The sequence below is a fragment of the Agelaius phoeniceus genome, chromosome 5 (assembly GCF_051311805.1).
Source record: "Agelaius phoeniceus isolate bAgePho1 chromosome 5, bAgePho1.hap1, whole genome shotgun sequence".
NCBI classification, from domain to species: Eukaryota; Metazoa; Chordata; class Aves; order Passeriformes; family Icteridae; genus Agelaius; species Agelaius phoeniceus.
Window position 1 is genome coordinate 51,735,354 of NC_135269.1, and position 25,755 is coordinate 51,761,108.

Sequence of the window (25,755 nt, forward strand, 5' to 3'; positions counted from 1 at the left end):
TTTCCTATTTTTCTCACTGCCACAGTGATGAGAAGCTGGGGTGGAATTGGCAGGAGACATGGTCAGGACAGCTGACCCCAGCTGACCAAGGGATATTCCATACCATATGGCATCATGCTCAGTATATAAAGCAGGGGGAGTTTGGTGTGGTGGCATTTCTTACCTCAAGTTACTGCCATGTGTGATGGGGCCCTGCTCTCCTGGAGATGGCTGAACAGCAGCTTGCCCAGGGGAAGCAGTGAATTAATTACTTGTTTTGCTTTGTTTACACATGGGGCTTTTGCTTTCCCTGTTAAATTGTCTTCATCTGAACCCATGAATTTTCTAACTTTTCCCCTTCTAATTCTGTCCAGGACCCCTCTGGTGTGGGAGTGAGTGAGCAGCTGCCTATGGCTTGATTGTCATCTGGGTTTAATCCATAAAATGAACTTTTATCTAATTTTACTAATTTTTCAGCATCTTCTGGTAAAAACACCTAAAGCAACCAAATATACAGTACACAATACAGGACAGCAAAAAACCTCCATGAAGTATTTTATTGAGACTTTTTAAAACCGCTTCTTTGAGCAGCTGCAGTACTACATAGGTGATAGAGTAGATTCTGATTAAAAATAAACTTGTTTTACTCACCAAAGGAGATAGTATGGGCAAAAAGATTGTAATTGTAGCTGGATTGCTGGCTACTTCTGTTACTGTAGTGACAATAAGGCAGGATATCAGGATAATCAGCCACAAAGGTAATGATCCTAGAGGTGTCAATTTACTTGCTACCCACTCAGAAAGTTTTGAAACCTGCATTAGGAATGTGAGAATGTGATTATGTTTAGCAAGTCACTGAAAGGAAAATTTTTTACATGGTATATAAACAGAACTTATCTGCTAATAGTGAAGTATTTAGGTAAAAGAAAAATCTGAAATATTTTCCATATTTCTACCATGTGTTTTTAAGACCTTTTTTCTAATTCAATGGTGCTCTGTAGGAATTCATGCAAGCTATATTACATTTATTTATATTTGCATCTCTGAGATGGTTTGAGGAGTCTTAATCAGAAAATGGTAATATGAATATATTAGGCTTCATAACCAGAGTCTAGGTCCAAATCTGTTTGATTTACTGGAGTCGCCATTAGGCTCCACATGGGAGTTATCTCACTGACATTAAGGCTTTGGAAACAGTGTGTTGTCACAACCCCTGCCCCCATCAGATCTACATTAAATAAGAAACAGTAGTCATCACTATGCATGGTCTTGGAAGACATAGGAAACTTCTTTTTCTCTAAACCTGCTTTCTGAACATCTTGAATATTCATCACATTTATCCTGTTCACTGTTGCTACAGAATAACTTGCTAAAACAAGAGAATAACTGTGAATTCCCTGCATGTCTGAATTGCTCTTGATTGGGTCACGTTATTTGTTCAGTACTTCTATAAATTGCATTACCTCGCAGCCGTCTGCCAGAGCAAACCCGCCACCAACAAGAATAGCTATTTCCCAGGGCATGCATGACTGAAATTCCTTCCAAGTAATCAGTGGAATGTAACCAGAAACAGCTAGAGGAAAAAAAAAAAAAAATATATATATATATAACCCCCCAACCAGCATTTAAAAACATATTGACAAGCTCTTGAAATAATCTCCCTGAGGAAGTACTTGGGAAAAATTCAAAGACAAAAAGCTCATCATCATAACATGAACAAGGTCTCTGACAGAAACAACCTGCACTTCCTGGTACAGATCTTTAACTGGGGAAAACTGTCATGGCTTGGAAATATTAGAGCTGTGATGGTTACCACCAGTGGAGCACTCCTTCCCATGTGGAAGAAAGCTGTAGGATACCAATGGGTTTTATTTACTCAGTAAAACTTCACTATTCAGGCAGATTGCTGAGCCAATGCTGTTTCACTTAGACTCATTTAGGTTCTGACCTTCTGTCCTGGCTTGCCAAGCAAATTGTATTCTATTTGCCATCTGTATGGCAGTTGTCTTCTGTTAAGTGGGCAGTTTTCCTTATCTCTTCCACAACCACTCCTCCCTCTGGGAAGATATCTGCTGATAACAGGCTACTGAATGTCACTGCATGACTGATAAGAACTACAGCATCCCATTGTGAGATGCTCCGCCCAGAGGGAGGAGCCAAGCATTCCTACCCGGATATAATCTTGAGGCTCTGGAACACCAGCATGGCTTTCTCCACTGGATTTCCCAGAGGAACAGCTGCCTCTTCCGCTGGATGTTCAGAGGAAGACTACACCTTTCTACAGGATTCCTGCTCCAACAGAACCACACCTGACACTCCAGGAGGACTGCAGCCACAATTCCAATTGGACTGCTACCAACATCCTGACCAACAGGGTGTCAGGTTGTGTTCTGAATCTGTCAGTGTGGTTTTAGTTTACTGCACTGTTTATTTTCTGTATTTTTTTTATTTTCTTCCCTAATAAAGAACTCTTCCTGCTCCCATATGTTTGTCTGAGAGCCCCGGTTAATTTCAAATTTACAACAATTTGGAGGGAGAGGGTTTACATTTTCTATTTCAGGGGAGGCTCCTGCCTTCAATAGCACACACCTATCTTTCCAAACCAAGACACCTTCCATTCTCTGTGAACCCCTAGATCCCATTCTTTTCAGCAGCACAAGTAAATGCATAAAGAGGATGAGCCAGATGTGTACTTTAAACAAAAAATCCATTTTGAAGAGGAAAAATTACATGATAATGAATTAATGTATAATTTTGGGTTTTATAGGGTACCCTAATCAAGCAGTAACATTTTCAAAACATGAGCCTAGCCCTGCTCCATGCAGCCCATTTCAAAGCGCATTGCAGTGAATTGGCAGGTGGTTTCCATTGGTGTCCATGGGTACAGGTAGCAGCTTCCTGCACAGCACTAGCTCCTGCTGCTCACATTGTGTAATTGTTGGCACTGACTTCCAGGCCAGGGATGCTTTACACCCCAGTGCTTTATACCCTCTATTAAGACTTCAGCATGAGTATTTAAACACATTCCTCTAACCAGTGCAATAAGTTACATTTACAGTAGCATCTTAGATACATTATTGTAGTAAAATCGACATCAAAATGTACTCAACTGTTTTCTCCATTCGATGTCCTAGGCAATGTTTTTGCTGGAATAATAAAGAACAGGAGGCCTATCACTAAGGCAGCTGTTGAATCCGTAATATAGCTTTTATATCTATGGAGAAGTCAACAAGAAAAAAAACACATAAATATATATAGTCAGGAGAAGGAGGGGAGGAGAGAGGAAGAGGATAGAGTAGCAGGAAAGTCCAAAGTCTGCTGTGGACTGACCATAACCATCTATTCCTTATCCCTTGCACCATTAGGTGTGGTGAAAAGAGGTAGAGGAGTCAGGTTGAGCCTGGAAAAAAGAGGATGAGGGGAAAGTGCTTCAGTTTTAAAATTATTTTTAATTGGCAGTTAAATTAATTTTTCCCATATCAAGTCTGCCCACAATGGTAACTGATAAGCAATCATTTATCCCTGTTTTTATCCTGACCCAAAAGCTTTTTGACCTTATTTTATCCCCTTTACTATTGAGGAGTGGCAGTGACAAAGTTGTTGGGTGGGCATCTGGCAGATAATCAAGGTCAGCTCCTCAGATCCATAGAAATTTTTGGTGCAGGCCCTATAAATTCATAAATAAATGTCTTGAGTAAGCATGTGTTATTTTGCCATACAGAAATAAGCTGATGGAGGGGGATATTCAGAAGTAGCTGATGCTTAGATAACTAGTTTTCACAGTTTAATGATAAATTTAAAAATTTTAATATGCTCTGCAGTAGATTCCATTTAAGAGGCCTTAAAAAACACAGTGCATACCAACAAAGGGCATTTTCTAGCTGAGGAAAAGCAGCAGAACTTTATTATCATCCTCCTATGGCTGTTATTACTAGGGTCACAGTCACAAGGGTCGTGTTTGTTTTGGTCATTTCCAGTACCTAAGAACTGTTTGCACTACTGTGTCTTACACTGCTTCAATATCCTTCTAACTTGTAAAGAGTAGCTCCAAGATCAGGCAAGGTGCCAAGCTGAGCTGTAAGGCCATTTTAACACATACAAGCCTGTTAGTCAATGTTAGCTAATGACATATCCCAGTCTGTCTTATTTCAGTCAAGATGGCCATTAAAATGAATAGAAATTTTACTGAAGAAAGCTAAGCAAACATTTTCTTAACCTTGTTATTTTTTTCTATTTTCTGCAAGTTCTTCTGTATGATTTTCTGAACCAACACACCAATATATTTGTTCTCTCAGCCTCAGACCATATGCTTTCTAAATATTCAGCTACAGTAGGTCCAATAATAACTTCCCGTCAGATCTTCCCAGCAGCTTAATGTTTGTACTGAACCAGAGCTTCTCACTGAAAGCAAAAAACAGTTCTCTCACTTATATGCTACAAATATATAATCCTTTGCTTTGTTAGGTGAAATTCAAAAAAACTTTAATATGTATACCTGACTTACACCAAAACCAGCATAATTTTAGCTAAAACTGTCACAAAATGAAGATGCCCCAGAAGTTGAAGTGATTCTCTAAAATTTTCTGCCTCCTGCTTCCTAGTCTCTGCCTGCATAGAAAATACATTTTGAAAAAAAAAGTTACTATATCTTTCTGGTTTCTTAAGGCAGGAAGTTCTGCTTGTATATCATCTTTAACCTAGGACCAGATGCATCAGGTCTAGAGATATAAAATCTCTTCCTCTTGGATCCTATCCTACATTCTTTTAAGGCTTGCTAGAAGTTTTGGAGGAAAGTGAGATCTAGATACAGAAACAATTCATGCTGTCACTTTCCTCTAGGCAGCTCCATTTTCATTTAATGGTTGAGTTTGAAAGGGATCTCAGGAGGTTGCTTGGTCCAACCCCCTCTGCTCAGGCAGGGTCACTCAGAGCCAGCTGCCCAGGACTATGTTCAGACAGTTTTTTAATATCTCCAAGGATGGAAAATCAAAAACCCCTCTGGGTCACTATCACAGGTAAAAAAACATCTCCTGCTGTTCAGGAGGCAACCTGTAAGTTTAATTTTGTGCCCAATGTCTCTCAGCCTGTCACTGAGCCCCACTAAGAAGAGCCTGACTCTCTCCTCTTTGCTCTCTCTCATGTAGTTTTAAACATTGTCAAGGTGACCCTGCAGCCCCCTTCCTACTGGACTGTTCCTCCCCAGGTGCAGGACTCTGCACTTACTCTAGTTGAACTAGGGAGTGCAACTTTTTGCTCACAAACTCAGTATTCCTGATGCAAAACACCATTCTCAAAAAACCTGCTTGGGACACACACAATATCCTACCACCAGTCAAATTATTATGAGGACACACACATGATGTCATTCCAAACAGAAGCTTTTCAATCATTATCAAATTTTGAGATAAATGGTTTTTTAAAGCCTATTTATCCAAGTTGCAATACAACTGCATATATAACATCTACTTGCTTATGAGACTTTAAATCTGATTGTGCTACAAGCAAAAAACCTGTTGATTCAAGAGATCTCAAAATGACTCCAAATGGGATCATTGTAGAGAAGATGTGGACAAAAAGACTCAGTGGTCTTATATTAGAAGTAAAGAAAGCAATAAATCATGAAGAAAAAAATACAGTACATCCAGGCAATAATCTGTGGACAAGTGAGGGAAGCCTACCTTGCCTACATCAGCTGTAATCAGCTGCAGGTCAGTGTTGAACTTTCTGTTTCTTATGAGGCTCATAAACCCAAAGGCCAAAGGCCAACCTGGAATTGCTCTAATTGAAGCTAATACCTGACAGCCTGGAATCAGACCAGGACATGGAAGGAAACTGCTGTGGCAGAAATGATGTGTGATCATGTGCTGTCAACAGATGGGGAGGAAACAGGCATTTTTACCCTGTGCTGCTCTCTGTAGTGGTATACAATATTTATTAAAACATCCTGCCATCCGCTCACAGAAGAGTGCAGGGCGGGACACCAAAGGAAGGATTAATCTTTAATAAATATACATTTTTTTCTTAAGAAAAATAAACTGGTTGAGGTAATGTATTTTTGAAAGGCACCTAATAAAGCTGGAAATAATGGGCTCTACTCAATACTGCTACAGCAGAAATGTGGATTAAAAATTTGCTGACAGTACAAAAAGCAGCTCTTAAGAAGTATGAAAGTAGCATAAATAAATAGTGGTATTTCTGCTGGGATTTCAAAAGTATCAGTGCTTGCATATTAAAGGGGTACTCAGTAACATGACTATGCACGCAAGGGTCTGATAACATGAACGTGGATGGTGACAGTGATGGGAAATTTTCTTTGAAACAAAGATTTAAGCATTTAATTTAGTTCATCAAGCAAAGCTTATAAGATGATATAATCACAAGATACATATACTTTTAAAGCACAGAGGATTTTTTTAATCCAACAGAGAAAGACAAAAATAGATATCTGGAAGCATATCCCAACAGAAAGCAGTATGTTAGTTTGTCTTTTTCAGTTTGACAACAGACATGACTATCAAGGAAATTAGCAAATTCCAAAATTTGAGGAACCTGGGCTTTGCCACCCTAACATCAAGCCTGGTTTCTTTCTGGAAATTCAGGTTCTGTAAAGTAAATTTCTACTAGGTTTAACACACAGAACAGTGTAACTCTTTTGATCTTCAGCATGCTAGAATAAAGGATCAGACAGACCTTTCTAGTTTAAGACCGTGAGGGTAGTGCAATTCCCACCTAATAGGATGCACTCACTAGTCTCAGAGCAACATTATGGCTTTTCATAAGGTAAAAGCTCTTTTCAGGTGGCAGAACTTCCCTTAGGCCTTCTTGAGACTGTGGGATAAAACCCTGTGGAAAACAAGAGCTATCAGATTTCTGTAAGGGTGGAGAATATTTCCTTATAGGTGTTTCCTGTAATATAAAGAAGTTATGCATATTCCTATCTCTGTACTTAAGTCCAAAGCACTGAGCCGTTTTATATGCAGAGGCCTTAGGGAACAAGTGTGTAAGAGATGTAATCTGCAGTTCAGTGCACTGCTACAAGCCTCTTGGACACCACAGGGTCAGAAATACAGTTCCTAAGATCTGAGGGTTTTTTCCCTCAGATTTCTTTGTTGTTGCTCTTGTTTGGTTTGGGTTTTACCTCTAAGAATATGCCTTGCTCACAGCTGTACCCGTGCCGATCCTATGCCCCGCTCCTTTATTTTCCCTGAGAAGTTTTGTTGCTCTGAAAGTATTAATATAATTTACTGTTTTTGTGCCTGTTAATATAATTGATTGATAAATTAAAGCTATCTAGAAATAGTCAGGGTACGAATAGTAAGAAATGCTTTCTTTCCTCTTAAAGTTCATAAGGAAAGCTTTCTCTTCAGGTTAGCTCACCCAATTTGCAACATAATTTGGCCTAATGTGCTGTGGTACATGCTTGCAGTTCCTTCCAAGGGCAGCATTAGAGGGCATCACAAAGTAACATCCCTGTGCAGAACCTGTAACCCTGCTCATTTTTGCGAATGTTCTGTTTTTCTCTACCAATGAACAAAATCCTCAGACAATGATAACCAGCTTCAAATAGGAATATGTATCTCTCTGGATGAAAAAAAAGTCATTTGAACCCTAAGTCACATATTTGAAAGGTTTTTTACAGTGCCTTGTATTTCAGTTTAATATGTAGCTCTTTAAACAATGCTGGGTTAGCTCTGGGTGTTAATAGGAAGAAGGAAGTAAAGCCAACCCAGCCTGATTACTAAGCTAGCTGATCATTTAATTAGGTCACCACTCCAAAACCCTTTCAAGAGTGTAGTGTTTCATATGAGACAGTGATCATCATCTCTGCTGTTCTTGTAAGAGAAAAACAAGTGTTCCTTTTCAATTTTTTACGATGATTAAAAGTAAATAATTTTAAAACAATCTTAGTTTTTAATATACTTTTTAATGGTATTTTTTGTGCAAAATAATTTTGTGTTACACTTTAAATCTTCAAAGTGCTACAATTATTTCTTGTGACAACTCCCTCCCAGACTTTCTGGAAGAGTGCTGGGAATGTGTGTAAGTGGTGGAAATATACTTAAAGAGAGAAGGCATGAGGTATGTGTGTTCACATGTCATTTATCACAAACACACGGGAAAACAAAATGGAAAATTACCCTTCTAGTCTAGAACTGGCCTTTGGGATAGCCAGTAATAAATGTTAAACCCATAAGGACTTAAACAGCATTAAGTCCAACCTCTCACAATACTGCAACTACTTCCCACTCCAGAGCAAAACTTGAAGCTTATCACAGAAAAACAGAACTGAAATTCCAGTAATTGCAGCAAGAGAAAAGGAGATATCATGGTAATATAAGTTCCTGTAAGACTGACTGATTACTTAGGGAAAGAAATCCAGATGATCCTGGAAAAGTTGCAGCACAAGACAAAAAACCCCTACAATAGTTCTTGACTTTTTGGTATTCAGTTAAACTATGACTTTCAGGGAGTTATGTATGAATGGACAGTAATTTATATCATTAATTTCAGCTGTGAAAGCAGGGGATGCTTGCCTGTATGCATATAAGTGTGCTGTCACTAAGGGAAGTAGATAAAAAAATCCTAACCAGATTTATTCTTTGAATTTCTTGATGAGGAAGTGGGGTACTTTGGCATCAATTGTTATGCATTCTCCCTCACCATATTAAGCCAAAAATCTAGTAACAATCCCTCTTAGGAGGCACTTTAATTTATCCTATAACAGGTTTTACACATTTCAGCTATTTCTCACATATATATGTGAAGTTGCTGGTGTTTATCTGTATACACTACAAAGGTTTGCAACAAGTTTGGCCTGGCATATTGAAAGTATTTTAATTTTTGAAAATTGGTAAGAAAAGAAGGTATATAGTTAAGGTAGAGTACAGTTTTTTTTGGTTTATTATAAGAGACCACTTACTTTGGGAAAAGTGAAGACCATCCTGGGATGAAGCCAGGATCTCTGGTGAACCACAGGAGGGTCATTAGAATGAACAGGACAAGTGTAACAGTTTCTGGGTAGCTATAGCAGAAGTAGAATGAATTATAAATTTTCCTGAATTGACATTTAGATTTACCTGCTCTTGTTTGCAGATTTATAGTTTGAAATACCTAATTGGTCCAAGTTTCTTGTACTCCTCCTGAATCACCTGTGATGAGGCCTCTTCTCTAGCTGTTTTCTTCTTGCCACACGTGAACATGTTTTTTAAACTGGAATGTAAAGCAGCAATGTTTAATGATGAGATATTAGTGTATACAGAAAAAACTGTCCAACCTTTCCAGTTACCAATAGCACTTGACAAATGTATATTTGTCACTTTACAATGCAGTATCTCCCATTTAGTTATCACACACCAAGCATATTGGAATTCATTGACAATGCCCAGTGGGAAAGTGACAGAGGCAGCAACAAAATGTGTTCTGTTATTGACCAGCTCTTTTGGCCAGGAAGGATGAAACTTTAACCATGTGAACTAATTGAAAGAATCAAATATATAACTCTCTTTAATGAGAGTCTCCTTAAGTCTATGGCTTTGCTTTACTTTGTTTTGGAATGAAAAAGTTTTTCTTACACAAATAGCTTACATATTGATCAGCAGGGTATTTGCTACGAGCCAGGTTTTCATTCTTGGATAAGTCTCTTATACAAAGTTAAAAAGAACATTATCAAAACAATCAAGAAAAATGAAACTATAAATGTTCACATGTAGAGTGGTAAGCATGGGATGATTCTGTCTGCTTAAAACTAGTCTCACTTTTCATATCTTGCACCACAAGTAGCCATGTAATTTTGGAAGATTGGTGTCTCACCTATGGGAGGGAGAAAAAGGCTTTGAAGAATCATCCCAAAAGACGTATGGTCCTCTCCAAAACCACAGAAACCCAAGCTATGTGGAGAAACGGAGATCCTACCATACCACCACATGCAGATTTAGGAAAAGCAGAAGTTTCTTACCTCACATTTACAAATACAGTCATCTAGTTTATAACAGACATTGTTCAAGTATTCAAACCAATGCCTCACTCCAATAAAGGATGTATTCCTATCAATCTTCCAGTAAAAAAAAATTTATATGATTTCAGTATTCTTTTGTCTTGCACACATGCACTTATGAATGACTATGCATGTATATTATAAAGGAGTCCATTTGTGGTATGGACTTTTCACACTGGGCTGAATAGTCCAGGATTCTTATTTTAGAAAATTCTTGTCCATCTGGAGATTGAGCCATACTAATCAAGGTCACAAAATCACTGTTGCTGCATTTTCTTCCTATTGAACCTAAGGAAAAGGCTCAATATTTATTAAACTAAGATTCAATATTTATTCCTGGTAAAAATAACATTTTATATGAATAACCTTTAGTTGTATTGATAATACTGTTCACTTACTCAAACCCAAGGAAAAGCCACTGGAGCCAGAGCCAGGAGAGCAGCAGAATAATAACTGCAATGGGGATGGAAAGGATAAACCAGGATCCAAAATTGATGCACTGGCAACCTGGGTAACGTCTGGATGAAAGCAAAAAAAAGTTTAGTTCACCTTTGCAAAGGAATGAAGACTTGAGAGAATTACCAGAAAGCACTTCTGCAGGAGAATATTTCTGGCTGGCAGCAGACTTCAGCATGAGGTGGCCTGTGGTATCCTCTTGCCTCACCCTCCCATCCTCTTCCTGGTCACCATGACCACTACAGGAACTGGCTGTGCCAGTTATTTGGGCAATGGATCAGCAACAGGTCTGGGGATCTGACATGGACTGAGGTGTCTAAAGTGAGTTCAGTAAGCGAGGGAGGGCCATGCACAGCCTAAGGGCTGTTAGGACTATAAAGAAAAAGAACTTGAAAGAAAGGAATTTTTTGAGATGAGAATTTAGCACAAGAAAATATACTCAAATGAAAAAGCTCCAATGGATGTAGAAGACAACAGTGGAAGCAACACTGAAAATTCTATTGTTTAGTTTTTTACTTGCACTATTTGAGTTGTACAGGGATCAATATTTGTGTAAGTATTTCTAGTAATCTGAAAATTGAAGTTAGGTATTCTTCATCTCCAGAGCAAATATCCCTCAGGTAGAAGGGATGATCAGTTTAAATTTTTTTTAAAAATAATCTATTACATATGTCTGGTTGGATTATCTGCTATTGTTGGATTATCTACTACAGGTCTTGCCTGAAGCAAGGATGGGCAGGACACACTGATTTATTTTCTAGATCTATTTCCTCTGGGAAACGTACAAGTGTGATTGATTTTAACAATCCTCTTTCTACAGTGATCTAGTGCCGATGACAGTAAACTCTTCACAGACAAACTCTACAAATGCTATCAATAACTGGTATTCAACAATTTTGTCATGTGCAATACAAAACAGCGGATGGAGGACAAAAAAGGATTTTGCTTTATTTTGTTTTATTTAAGAATTCAAGTAGGACTATTACTGACAATGGTAGTTTGTGGAAGAAAAAAAAATGATCAGCAAGAACTATTGGATTCCAAGGGGTTTAGAATGAAATTTGCCAATTTTCTTTTCAAAGCAGTTCTACTTAAAAAAGAAAATGAATATTAGAAAATGCTTTGGAAAACTTAAAACATTGCTCCATTGAATGCAAAGTTTCAGACTGCCTTGAAATTATCTGCCTTTTTTGTTGATTAATGGACCCAGATTTCTCATTTCAACAGTGCTTAGCCTCTTGAAAGTCTCCTGATGCTCTTTGCTAAGCAGTCTGAACTTATTTCCTGCTGTACTTAAAAATTAATAACAGATCTTTAGATAGCGATTGTTCTGTTCATGCCAAGTATTGCTTTCCTTCTAAGAAAATATCTTTTTCCATGCAGCTACTGAAATTGTAAAGTACTACTTTGTAAAGTACTACTTAACCAAGCAATGGTCATTTTGTTGCATGTGTTGGCAGGTCACTTACAGACTTTCCCCATGTAAGGCAAATACAAACCTGCAATTTCATTTTATCTCAGTAAAAAAAAAAAAAATTAGGAAAAGCAATAGAATCAAATAATATCAAATCAAAGGGCAAGGTTTCTAATGCGTTTTAGGGGAGCCATGTAAGAGCTCAAGAAAGTTAAACTTCTGGACTAAGAAGAGTACAAATAATGTAATATAGTCTCTTACGAATTGAAGTGCTCAGTAAAAATCAGATTAGTCGATGTTCCTGTGATTGTGGTGAGTCCTCCAATGGTAGCAGAATAAGCCACACATAAACACATCACTTTGAAAATCCCACTGTATTTGTCCTTTCCGCTTTTTCTCTGTGCTTCAGCAGGTGGTAGGTTCTGCTTAGAAAATATATACACTAATTAATGTATAAGAAGGGCACATCATCAGGTACAAAACTGGAATTTGAGGATATCTCAGAAGAGACAGACAATTTACTGGCAATATAGTTGTCTGCAGTGTGGCTTGGTTCACAGTTACACTGGTAATGCAATTATTCATGCAAAGGAAAAGGAGGCAGAGTCAAATCCTGAAGTCCCTTCCCTGATCTTAGTCTTTACAGAACTGCCTCTGAATAGACTGATACATACACACACACCTGATACAGAGTTTGTACTCTGGTGAGGTTGCTTTAACTTGTGCAAAATGGGAGGACAAAACCAGTAATGAAATAGCAAGCAAAGTGTGTACATGTGTCTAACTACAGGTATATTTTTTATTCACATGTAACCAGCTTCATTAAATGGCACAAACCTGTGCGTTTTTAGGTGTGGCATAGAAGTGCAATTTAGGTTAAAACTAAGCTTCACTGCATAATAAAAAGACACTTTAAGTACCTGTTCATTTCCTTTTTCATTTTCCTTTTCAACTGTGCATACAGTACTACCCACATTGTTGTTATATCTGGAAAAACAAAGGCATGTATTGTAGCAAACAGATATTCTATTTAGATTAATTCTTAGAACAGAACTTACTAAATAAATAACAATTACCCATTTATTGGTTTTTCTTTCTCTTTCCAATCTGGGTTTTCATGTACTCCTATATTTTCTGTAAGACAGTGATGCAAAGACAGAAAAGCATTGAAGGGAGTAAAACTGGAAAGGCTCCATCAACCTCTCAGCCCATGCACTTACTTCACATCATCCCATCAAGACATTTGCAAGCACCAGTCTCAGAAACAGTTGATTTGTGCCCTACTCCTTCATGACTTCTGTTCCTCAGAATCTGAATCTTCTCATGAGGAGAAATATTCCTAATTTACAATCCAACTGTGAAGGTAATCAGTTTAGATTCAGTTGTTCTTCCAACATTACCCTATAGCTTAAAGAGCTCTTTTCCTGTGCTAACATTTAAGCTAACATGTATTTCCTTCCAGCCATCTTATAGATGATAAGAAAGGCTGATAAGCCAGCTCCTTCCTGTCTCCCCTCCTCTTATCCAGCTGCGACCTTCTGCACCAGTTCAGTTTTTATTAATCTTTGTGATCATGAGAGAGGTCACACACAGTGACCCAAGAGAAGTCTCACAGTGAAGCACGAGAAGATGCCAGTTCTCCTCTGGCATTTCAGGGTACTTGCTGTGCTCCTTCCTGCCCAGTGAGGGTGGCAAAGCCACAACTGCAGCGTGCCTACCGTCCAGCTCCAGGGCTGGGTTGATGGAGCCATTAGAGTAGGACATCTCCAGCTCATCAGCTTCTGCTTCAGCTCTGATGATCTGCTGAGCTACAGCTTCTACGATTGGCATCACCATGGCAGCAGCAGAGGTGTTGCTGAGCCACATTGACAAGAAAGCACAGCTAACCATGAAACCCAGCATAAGCCTGGAATAGGAGAGAAGAGTCTGTGACTGCTACAGTAACACCTCCTATCATCAGTCTGTTTAATATAAATGAGAACTTTGTCAACAGAAAAGTTGAAACACTGAAAATTTTAAGCTTGTAATTCTGAGAACATTTTTGAATTAAAATTGTCTTGATCTAAGATGCTGAAATTATCATATTTTAGAGGTCCAAATATGCTTTAAAGTGAAGCAGAAGCAATAATAATTATTTACAGAATTATACTGCATATGAACCATCTTTGAAGAAAGAGAACCATGCATGTAACAAATTCAAATGAGAGTTATAATGGCTATGCTGCTGATGCTATTAATCTCATATTGTACAGTCTAGGTCAAAGCCCTGGAGTTCTCAGTTAGACAGTTAAGTTCTCTAGATATACCGAATCGGTTGTTACAGGAAGAAATATTAAAAATTCAGAGAGGTACAAAACATAGTTCTTATTCAGAGCACCAAGACAAGTATAGGCATTATTTGAGCTTCAATGAATGTCATCTTTGATATTAAATGGGAAAGGGAAGGGTCATTACAACTCCTCAATCTTGGCTCAACTTTTTGTAAGTTTACTACAAATAGTAATGCAATACACTGAATTGCATCAATGGCTGAAAAGTCAAACATTCCATGTCATATCTGGTGAAGCTGGATTACAAATTTAGAATACAGGTCACACTGTTGTTTTCAATGCATTTCTTGGAGCTGGAAATGTGAACAGTCCTCTTAAATACCTCTTCCAAGGTGCTTTCACTGACATGAAACACCTGCCATACATCATCACAGCAAGAGAACTTAGTGGAGGGGTAGTGATGCTGCACCTTTCCAACAGAAGACTTCTGTGCAATTTGTAAAATTCTTTCCGCAGCCTTGATCAGAAGCTTCACAAAAAAGTCAGTTTTACTTAGTACATGAAGCTAATACAGATATTATATAAAAATCATGTAAACATTATTTGAGGATGTAAAAATACTATCAAAATGCCTCATAGCCTTTCATTTCAGCTAATGGCAACAACATTTCAAACTGGATTTTTTCTCAGTAGGGGAGCCTTGTCCTTCCCTGTACACTTTTAACTGCAGTGATGAAATGATCTTGTGGTGGTTTGACAGGAAATGTGTTTTTTGGGATGCTGTGTTTTTGGCCAATGGATATTCAGGCTTTAATATTGGCATTTAACCTGGCCACTGGGACATGGACACGCCTCTGAGAACACGGGGTTAAAAGCAGAGCTCTCCCCTGGGAGGCTCTCTTGGGTTTCTGGTGGGAAAGAGTTCGGGTCTCTCCCCCGGCCCAGCTGCTGGCTGGGCAGGGGGAGGGGAAAGCCATGTGGCCGAGAGAGGTAGGCCTGAGCCCCGGGGTGGAAGGGTGGAAGAGAAAAAGAGAGAGAGAGACACCGGGAGCCATCGGGTGCCCCCCCTGAGAGACAGAGAGAGAGAGAGAGAGAAAGAGCCGCTGCCTGAGACTGTAACCTTGAAACTGGATAAACATGGGCCTGTGCCGGCAGCACGGCTGGGACGGAGAAGAAGGGGGGGTTCAGCCGGCCACTTGTAGGAGCTTTTAACCCCTTTTTGGAAAATGAGAACTTTACAGAACATTGACCTTTCCTAGAAGATAGAGTGGAAGATGAGGAAGAAAATGGGCCAGTGTGAGAGAGGTCTGGGCAAGCGAGAGATAGTAGAAGAATAGAGAAGAATCCTAGTGGGAAGAGATGATGGAGTAGCTTTTGCTGGACTCTTTTTGTATAGCCATGGACAGACCCATGTTCCTTGTGATACAGAGACTGCATTCTAGGGGGAGGCAATGGCCTCAGAGCCAAGAGGGTTCAGTGTTGATGCCCCTCGGCCCCAGGGGGTGAAAAAAATATGGGGGGGACAGGTGTCCCAAAGGAGAGATTGTGGGGACAGGTGTCCCAAAGGAGAGACTGTGCCTTTTTTGGATCGGGACAGAGCATCCTTAAAAGACAACCCTAGAAGCAGTTCTGGTCCGTGTTCAGTGGTGAGAGCACTGGACATGAAAAGGAAGAAGTCACGACGGCAGATGTACTCCGGGCGGTGCCACGAGTGACACGGAAACACACGAGGCTTCAGCTGTGTTTCCAGGGGAAGCCCATGGCACAAGAAGGACTCCTCTCCTCTTGATGAACTGAGGATTGATTGTTTGAAGGGTGGTGCAGGACTGAGAGTTGGTGATTTGAGGAACAAATGTATTGAGCTGGAAATTTGGTGGGGGGAGGAGGAAATGCATTTGTGAAGTTTTCATTTTCCCTGTGTATGTGTGTTCCTTTTTTCTTTGTAGTTGTAGTGTAGTTAATAAAGTTTTGTTTTCTTTTTTCCCTAAGTAGGAGCCTGCTTTGCTTATTCCTGGTCACATCTCACAGCAGAAACCAGGGAGAAGGTATTTTCATGGGGGCACTGGCATTGTACTAGTGTCAAACCATGACAGATCTGTAGACCAGCAAGTCACAGACCTGATTCAACACAAATTGTCATTAGTAGTGTAAAACCCATTAATCTAGGCAGTTTTGGATTAGGTCTACAGACAGAAGTTGAGGAAGAATTGTTTCTTATGCAGAAAATACAGGTCGGAATAAGCAAACTGAATATGAATTTTCACACTGTAGGAAAATGCCAATTTAGTAGAACTTGCAAGAGGATTTAAAAATAAAAGCAAATTAAGACATTCAGTAATGTATTCCAAAACTATTCATCATAAATTTCCAGCATGAGATGGATTGATGGTCAGGTATAATGGATGGTCAGGTCACCATTTGGTACAATGTGGTAGGCTCTACTGAGGAACTCTAAAAATTCTTGCAAAATAATAAAATACATCCTATTCTGTTCAGGCCCAGTTTTTCTTCATTATTTTCTCTGTGGCATTGTTAAAAAATATTATGCATGAAATCTTGGATAATTATTTCATTATATCCAACTACAAAGTCACTCTTTGCTTTGTAGTGCAAAAAACCTAGTATTTTATTACCCTTGCAGGTTGTATAGACATATTCACCTTTCTCTGCTAGTCTGCAGACATTGCTGCATAGCTTAAATGACAGAAAGCCTTTACAGGATCACAGAAAAATCTGGGCTGTGAAAAGCCCTTACGATCATCAAGTCCAACCATAAACATAACACTGCCAAGTTCACCACTAAACTATGTCCTGAAGTGCCACATGTACACATCTTCAAATACCTCAGGGAGGATGACTCAGTCACTTCCCTTGGCATCCATTTCCAATGCCTGACCAACCATTCACTGAAGAAACTTTTCCTGTTATCCAATCTAATCCTCCTCTGGCCCAACTTGAAGCTATTTCCTCTTGTCCTTTCACTTTTCAGCTGGGAGAAGAGGCTGACCTTCCCTTGGCTACAGCCTCCTTTCAAGGGAGTTGTAGACATTGATAAGGTCTCCCCTGAGAAGATTTTTCTCCAGACTGAACAACCCCAGCTCTCTCAGCTGCTCCTCATAAGACTCATGCTTCAGGCCCTTCAGCTTCATTGTCCCTCTCCGGGCTTGCACCAGCACCTCAATGTCTTTCTTGTAGTGAAGGGTCCAGAACTGAGCACAGAATTTGAGCTACAGCCTCACTGGTGTTGAGTACAGGAAGAGCATCCCTTTCCTGGTCCTGCTGGCCATATATGTCTGATCCACATCAGTTTCTCCAGAAGAATATATAATGGAAAATCCAGAAATCTCCTGCTATTTTACTTTCACTGCTGCACCCTTTCTGACCTGTAATGCAGAGGTCTCATGCAGTGATATCTCTGCCTTGGCTGGATGAGGCTGCAGTGTGCACAGGCTGCACCGTGCCTACTCTGGGCACAGCTAGTGAGCAGCAGATGCTGAGAGGTGGGTAGATCACAGATCTACCTTCACAGATCTTTTCATTCTTCACAGATCATTTCATCATAATCTTATCATCCCTTTGTCATGACCAGGAAATGTGATAGGTGTGAAGGATGCTCTCTCAGGGTTACAGCTCTGGAGTTGATTTAGGTATCCTCAGATGCTGGCTTCAGGTTTGACTGTTCACAGCAAGCTCCCCAGCAATGTTCAGCTTAGCACAGCACACCATCCACTTGCCATCTCCCTTTCAACATTTCAGCTAAAAGATGAGAATTTTGGAGCATTCAAAAGAGAAGTCAAAATAACTAAACCTGCATAGCACAAGAACACAGCTTAAGATAATGGGAGGCAGAAGAACAAGAATGTAAGGAGAATTTTTTCCAAACAGAAAGCTACCAGTTATCAAAAGAGGTACAAGTAAATCAAAATACATGTGATATTTAAAATTAGGTCAGTCAAATTACTGATGAATAGAAATAATCCAGCATTCTTATTCATTATTTAAATCACTTAAGAGGCATCTTATTTTTTAGGCCTGGGCTTTCTGGTTTTCTGACCATTTGCTTCCTTTCTGCTTCCTGGCAAAGTGTCACAAGCATGATATATTCTGGGAAGCTAAACTTGCTCCCTAGATCTTATGAGCAGCCTTACTTGAATCCTGACAGATGCCTCTGTCAGCCTAAACTCTTTCTGCAAGTTTGTAAAGCAAGAAAAGCCTTGAAAAAGATTTTTCACTTCCAAAAATATATGTTGATAGTGAGTAAGCAGAGAGTGTGATTTCTTTTACCTTATCTCCTCATCCAGCTGAGGAAGTGCCTATCCTTTGATTTATTTTTTTTTCATATGTAGACAAAGGAAGACACCTTAAGTAAAGACATTATGTTAATGTGTTTTTCCTTCCCCACCACCTGCTTAGTTGTATGTTTGGTGTTTTTCCCCCCTCACTGTGTATTTGAACTATTTTTGTATTTTTGGGAATGTCCAGGATTTCAAAAACACTATTGTGTTGATATTGTAGGCATTGGGTGGGAAATGGGATCCCTATATTATTTACAATCTAATCCTACTTTTTGTTCAGAAGGATCCTCATTAGGAATAGAAGCACTGCAGGGAACTTTCAATTAGGATTTCAGCAAAATATTAAAGTGTCACCTACAAACCATTCATATCAATTTAAATATCTGCTTTGTTTGAGTAAAAAAGAAAGGCTGGATTTCTACTGTAGAAAGAGCAGTAGGCAATTATTTCTGGAATACATAAGTTTCCACAAGTATTATTATCCTTCAAGACACTGTTTAGCACATACCATGCAGGGTTGACACCCACCAGCATCACCATTTTTAAAGCCACTCTTTTGTGAAGATTCCATTTTTCTATTGACGTTGCCAAACAAATCACTCCAATCAGCAGCAGATGAAAGTCTTTAAAATAAGCAGATGCTACCTGAAACAAATTAAAAAACCCAAAAACCAAAAGGGAAAATAAACCCCTTTTTAAAATTAAATGGTGAATTTCTTTTAGCCTTTGGTAATACCAATTTAATGAAAAAAATCAGTAAGATTATATTATGAAATAAATAAAGAGACTCTTTTTTTCTTAAAATTAGGTCATTGGAACTATTAAATACATTTAACCAAATGATTCAAGGATAAATGCACTAAAATGCATATGGTTAAAACAAAATAAAAAATAAAGCTTCAGATAGAACAATCCAAAATTGTCAGTCACATCTCACATGCATACTAAATCAGGAATTAAATGTTGTTCTTGTTACTTTTTTTATCTATCCAACAGGTAAAATAACAACTTTAAGCATAGACTTAGATTATGATTAGCTGTGATTTCATCTCTTTGGCACAAAGGTGTATAGTCAGCAGTTTGCACATGATGTCATTATTGTGACATTTTGCCTCTGTAGTATTAAGGATATTTCATAACTACCTAACATTTTCCCATCAACTGACATCTAAACACTGAGCCACTATCTAGGAGAAATTATTAAAGAAATTATTAAAAAAATGTGAACAAGTCCTGAAGACAAAGCATGTAAGCAAGTCCTGAGGCAGAACTATTGTGATTGGCACTCTGCAAATCCATACATTTGCCTGACAGGTTTCAACATTATGTGTTTCATTCTTTGGAGTTTTGATTCTTGATATGCACAGTATAAAACAGAGAAAAATAAAGGTTACCTGCTTGGATCCCATTATACCAAACAAGGGGAACATAAAGGCAGGCAGCAAAGCTGAAACAGCCAGTGGCAAAGCTTCTGTGAGCCAAAAGATGGCAACTACAAACAACGTGTATGCACATTCTGCTTCCTAGAATACAAAAGACACCAACAACAACATGAGCTGATCATCGAGGGGGAAAAAAAATCACAATTCAAGAAGCACAGCTCCATCAGTAGAGAGATTCCTCACAGCTGGAAAAAGTATGAGTCAAAGGACCTGTATTTAGGGTAGTTATTGTGTGCTACTGACAATCCTGCTGCGATATGAAACACACTCAGTAAAATAGGTGTAGAGAATTTTTTTTCTGAGATAGTAAAATTATTTCAATTCTATCCCTCAGGAACAGTGAGAAAATAGTCAGCTGCCTGTTCCTTCAAGGACAATTAATCACCTTTGAGGTCATTCTGAAGCATTCTCAGGCCATGAATTCCTATAAATCAAAAGCATTTTGCCTCTGTAAGCAAACCTTTAAGACTCCAGGAGTACTCGCAGTCAATAATTGGTCAAATGTTTTCTCTCCTGAAGTTTTGTCATCAGTAACAATAAGGCAAGGATATCATCTAATGAAAAAGGAATCATGCAATACTGACAAGAAACATGGCTGTTGTTTTTCAGGCTTTTAAATTTAGCGTGTATCTTTTGCTTCAACTCCTTAAAACCAGGAGGTTTTTTCTTTTCCTCTTTTTATTTTTTTTTTCCTCCCAGGAGAATAATTTTCAATGCTGTCTGTAAAATGCAGCCCCAAACAAATATAATGAGGTGAATTAAATATAGTTTCTTCCAGAGTATTAGAAATCTCTTTTGTGTAGTTTTTAATTTATATTTCTGCTATTAAGGAAAATGGTTTGGAACTCTTAGTGCCCCTGGTTAGGGTATGAAATTACTTAACAACAGCAGAGATGTTTTGTACTGGGAAAGGAACAGCTTAATGATGTAGCTCTTGGAACCTTTGACTGGAAAACAACAATATTAAACCTAAGTCAGTCAGCTGCGGCTATCATTTATTTTGGGAAAGAAATTTTTGTTATGTATGAAACAATTCAAAAATATCCATTCACCTAGCAAATGTTCATTTCACTTAAGTCCTATGATATTAAGAATTTCCCATGAGTTTCCTCTCAGAAAGGAAACTGAAATATTGGAATGTGATGTGAGAGTGTGAAGCACATTGCTCTGTACCCGCCATCTAACTGTGATGCAAAGACTTCTGAACCAAATTTTCATGTATTTTCATGCATGGTATGTATAACACACACATGATAACACATCACAAAATTCCATTTCAATCTACTGGCACCAGAGCTGTACCAAATAGAGCCACTAATGACATTGTTAGATAGCTGTTTCATCAGCTTGGAGTTGTCCCAAGAGTTAGTGAATGCCAGAATTTATTTCAAGTAAAATAAAACTATAGATTTTGCTCTATTGAGGAACCAGAGGGAATTTGTCAGACCACTGAATTCAGTCATTTCCTATCAGACAACACAAAATGTGATGAACTTAAAATCCTTTATTAAACAAAAAGTAATTGCAGCTCTTTTCCTGACAATTCATCTTCATTGTCAATTATACAGAGCTGTTAAAAAGAGTCCAAAAATAATAATGATAACAATATTTTCAATGTAGTCCAGATGTTAGAAAACAAATATGTGATTCTGAGCTTCATGCATCCAGTACAGAATTTTATGTTGAAGCTATCTTCTCTAAATTTCTGTGAAAATACACTGAATTGACAGAAAAATAATCACAATGCAAATATCATTATTCATTCAAAGTCCCTTCCAACTCAAACTATTTGTGATTCTGTTAATCTGAAAAGGTCTGGGAATCTCAATCTTTACATACAGGTGCAAAATAATTATCTCTCCAAGCAGGTCACTTACTTTGGTTTTGATGATAAGTGGAAGTGGAAGTAAAAGCAGTGGGGTGAGGACAATGAGCAGGAACCTTCGGTAAACCAGGAGGTAGCTAAGAATCTTCATGGTTGATGGCTGTTAGATGAACTTTCCTGAAGAAACTGCCAAAAAACATGTCTGACTTTAAATAGCTGACTCTGATTAATATTTTTCCAAGCTATCACCTTTAGCCATTGCTAAAGCAGGCCAGTAAAGCAAGTTAAAATTAAATCTGGCTCTTTACTGTTTTAGCAAGTTTATTAACAGTAGGTTGATAAGATAAGTGTCCGCCTTAAACCAAGGCTAGATGTCAGCCCTCTCAGGACTTTCTCTCCCTGCTCTTAGTCATAAGAAGTTTATGTAATTACAACAGGTTCTAGACAGAAAAATAAAACCTTCCGGTGCTCTCCCAGTCATTGCTGACTTCCGTAGGAAGTCAAAACATATAACATACATAAAAATATGCTCAAAACCAGCTGGGGCATTTATGTGAAATCATAAGCAAGATAATTTTATTGAACAGAATTAAAAATTCTTCATTGACTTCTCCATCTGTGGAGATATTCAAAACTTCATAGGAAAAGATCCTGAACAACCTGACCTGAACTTTGTTCTGCTTTGAGTAAAAGGTTGGACTAGATGACTTGTAGAAGTCCCTTCCAGCCTCAGCCTTTCTGTTGCTTTTATCTGTCTAGAGTCTAAAGTATATGAGAAAAACAAGGCCTTTTTTTATGTCTTGCCAGGCGAGGAATAGCTCATTTTCTCTTCTCACGCAGCAAAAGGATAAATTATTTTTTATATACATCATATAAAGTTTTGAGGAAGTCTAAGAGTAGGAGACTTTTTGAGATAAAAGTCAAAAATAAAGAAATTCCTTTGCCTGAATTTTCCTCTTTTTCAATAAAAAGAACATTTGGTACTGGCTTTGTAATACAACAAAATAGCATCACATAAGGAACAGGAAAAGATAGGAAAGAACCTTGTACACTATCTGTGGGTGAAGATTAAAAGGGGGAAGAACACATTGTTTTGTGCTTGGAAACTTACATGAAGCAGAAAATCAGAAGGGGAGAGAGATGAAGAGTTGTGCTGCCATCAGAACCATCCAAAGGACAGGTAATAAAGGTAGCTTTTTGCTATCCATATAACCTTTTGATTATAAGAATCCCATCTGTCAAGGTGCAGGCAAAGCAAGGGATTAGATTGTCAGTGTTGAGTACACGCTTCTGGCTTCAGGAAGGTAGGACTTTGGTTATGGGAAAGCAGTATCTCATATCTAACTGTCAGAAAGCAGTTGACTGAAAACCCAAAGGTGGGAAACAAACTGGAAAAAGTAAAATGGAATAACAGCCTTGCTACTGGGAATTGGGAAAACATCTTTGACACAACCTAGGGAGATGAGACTGAGACTTCATGGGAAGATGGTGTAAGGGATTAAAGATGTTCAAGCAAAGTGCTAACTTTTGAAAGGGCTGTTCTAAATATATAAAGACAAACTTGTTTAAAGAATTCAGAGACAGAATTAGGAAATCTTCAAATATCCAAAAATCCAAAAAGAATCGTGTGAGACCTGGAAAAATCTGTGCTATGAAGGAATAACAAGCATTTAAACTGATACATTCAGAAAGATTGTGATATGAAATATATTTCAGTTGGAGAAGTCACAGAAAATTTCTATTAAAGTACCAGAACTCAAAGGAAATTGCAGGAGAGTAATTTAGTAAGCAAAAGGGAAGACAAACTGCGGACAGTGCTGGAGTATTCAACATTTTCTTTGCTTGAGTCTTTACAAAGGTATATGGAAGTCAAATTAATTTTAATATGAAAACTGGAACACACTGTTGGGACAGTGATGGTGGGAGTAGTGAATATTTAGATTTAATATATGTATTTAAGTCAACAGTTCCAGAGGAAATTCACACACAATTCATGGGTGATAATTCATACAGTAATCTGAGAACTATTTTAGAATATATTTGAATATATTTTGTTATCCCAAATACTTGAAAAATGTTGGAGTATTACAAATTTCTAGAGGACTGATCAGACAGAAATGGAAATAAAAGATGTCACATGAACTCAATTTAGTTTACTTTTTTCCTAGAACAATTCACTTAGTGACCAAAGATGTAAATTATATGGATTTTATTTTACTTCAATGAACTTTTTAGATAAACCAAGAGCAAATCAGAGGTAAGCATAGAAGAAATGCTCTAGGGGAAATTATGCCTGTGTGTACAAATTATTTTTTAAAATTTCTTCTTGAAGAGCAGTTGCAATTGTTATACATTCATACTTTGAAGATATTTCAAATGGCATCCTTAAAAGGTCTATTCTGCTTAGTTTTCTAGTCCATATTTTTGTTAATGTTTTTGAATCATAAACTCATAATCAGCAGGACAAAGACCTTCTAGCTGATACTAAACCATAAAATCTGCTTTTTCAGCATTCTTCGATAATCACTGCTATAGCAAAATGTTGTGTGGAGATAGAAGTCCAGAACAAATGAGAAAAGACACTTCCAATACTGATTCAAATAAAATACTGCTGACAAAGAGTAGAAATTGTCCTGCTTTGGTAGTTTGACAGGAAATATGTTTTCTGGGATGCTGTGGTCAGGCCAATGGATGCTCAGATTTTAATATTGGCATCTAATGTGGCCATTGGGACATTGGACCCGCCTCTGAGAGCACGGGGTTAAAGCAGGGCTCTCCCCTGGGAGGCTCTCTTGGGTTCCGGTCAGGGAAAGGCTCAGAGCTGCCCTGCCCGGCTGCGGGCTGGGCGGGGCAGGGGCAGCCATGGGGCCGGGTGAGGTAGGCCCAGGGGCAGCCATGGGGCCGGGTGAGGTAGGCCCAGGGGCAGCCATGCGGCCGGGTGAGGTAGGCCCAGGGGCAGCCATAGGGCCGGGTGAGGTAGGCCCAGGGGCAGCCATGCGGCCGGGTGAGGTAGGCCCAGGGGCAGCCATGCGGCCGGGTGAGGTAGGCCCAGGGGCAGCCATGGGGCCGGGTGAGGTAGGCCCAGGGGCAGCCATGGGGCCGGGTGAGGTAGGCCCGGGGGCAGCCATGGGGCCGGGTGAGGTAGGCCCGGGGGCAGCCATGGGGCCGGGTGAGGTAGGCCCAGGGGCAGCCATGGGGCCGGGTGAGGTAGGCCCAGGGGCAGCCATGGGGCCGGGTGAGGTAGGCCGGGCCCAGGGGCAGCCATGGGGCCGGGTGAGGTAGGCCGGGCCCTGGACAGAAGGGAGGGGAAGGCCCCTGCAGGATGGAAGGGTGGAGGAGCACTGAGAGGCATCGGGCAGCCACCCCCCACCCCAGGAGAGAGAGCCTGTGCCTGTGCTTGTGCCACCTTGAAATTTAATAGTGGCCGGCTGAGGAGGAGAAGGGGGGGTGCGAGAAGGTGCCCGGCTGGGCAGCTGTGAGAATTCTGGACAGACAGAGCCTCAGATTTTTAACCCTTTTCTTGGATGATGGAAACCTTACAAATGCTAATCGTCCTGGAGCTGAATGAGAAGAGAGATAGAGATGAGATAAGAGGAAATGAGCCACAAAAGAAGTAGAGAATAATCTTGGGTAGGAGGAGGTGATAGAGTGGCCTTTGGCTGGACTTTTCTTGTATAGCCATGGACAGAACCATTTTTCCTGTGACACAGAGACTCCATCTAGGAGGAGACTCCATCTTGGAGCCAATAGAGCGCAGTGATGTTATGTGAAAGAGTGCGTGAACAGAGACAACAGGTGAAGAGAGTAGTTGGTGCCCTTGATCTTCAGTAGAGGAGAAGATCTCTGTTCTTGAGACCCCTCAGCCCCAGGGAGTGAAATTTAGAGGGGACAGGTGTCCCAAGAGTGAGAGACTGTGCTCTTTTTTTGGAACTAGACAAAGCACGCTTAAAAAGAAAACCCTAGAAGTAGCTCTGGTCCATGAGCAGTAGTGAGAGCATTGAGCATAGAAAGAAGATGTCACGATGGCAAATGATCTCCAGGCAGTGCCACATGTAATAAGAAACACAAGAAGTCTCAACT

The 25,755-nt window shown here is 39.3% G+C and overlaps 1 protein-coding gene and 1 long non-coding RNA gene across 6 annotated transcripts in view; one reads left to right on the forward strand and one right to left on the reverse strand.

Annotated features, from left to right (window-relative positions):
- Positions 1–25,755, forward strand: part of LOC143694160 (uncharacterized) — a 50,614-nt gene that overhangs the window by 20,797 nt on the left and 4,062 nt on the right. The gene's annotated exons all lie outside the window — the stretch shown is intronic.
- Positions 1–25,755, reverse strand: part of SLC13A1 (solute carrier family 13 member 1) — a 52,318-nt gene that overhangs the window by 6,417 nt on the left and 20,146 nt on the right. For 4 of the 5 annotated variants that reach the window (XM_054631727.2, XM_077179014.1, XM_077179017.1 and 1 more), the window contains 13 exons: positions 21,728–21,861; positions 19,803–19,931; positions 18,917–19,053; positions 13,562–13,749; positions 12,920–12,977; positions 12,764–12,830; positions 12,105–12,268; positions 10,372–10,491; positions 9,091–9,189; positions 8,900–9,001; positions 3,090–3,193; positions 1,443–1,552; positions 631–792 (listed from right to left, as the gene is read on the reverse strand). In XM_054631727.2, the coding sequence (XP_054487702.2) occupies positions 631–792; positions 1,443–1,552; positions 3,090–3,193; positions 8,900–9,001; positions 9,091–9,189; positions 10,372–10,491; positions 12,105–12,268; positions 12,764–12,830; positions 12,920–12,977; positions 13,562–13,749; positions 18,917–19,053; positions 19,803–19,931; positions 21,728–21,826 (1,539 nt within the window). In that variant the 5' untranslated portion in view covers positions 21,827–21,861. The remainder of the gene's footprint in view (positions 1–630; positions 793–1,442; positions 1,553–3,089; positions 3,194–8,899; positions 9,002–9,090; positions 9,190–10,371; positions 10,492–12,104; positions 12,269–12,763; positions 12,831–12,919; positions 12,978–13,561; positions 13,750–18,916; positions 19,054–19,802; positions 19,932–21,727; positions 21,862–25,755) is intronic. The other variant, XM_077179018.1, reaches the window with a different exon arrangement.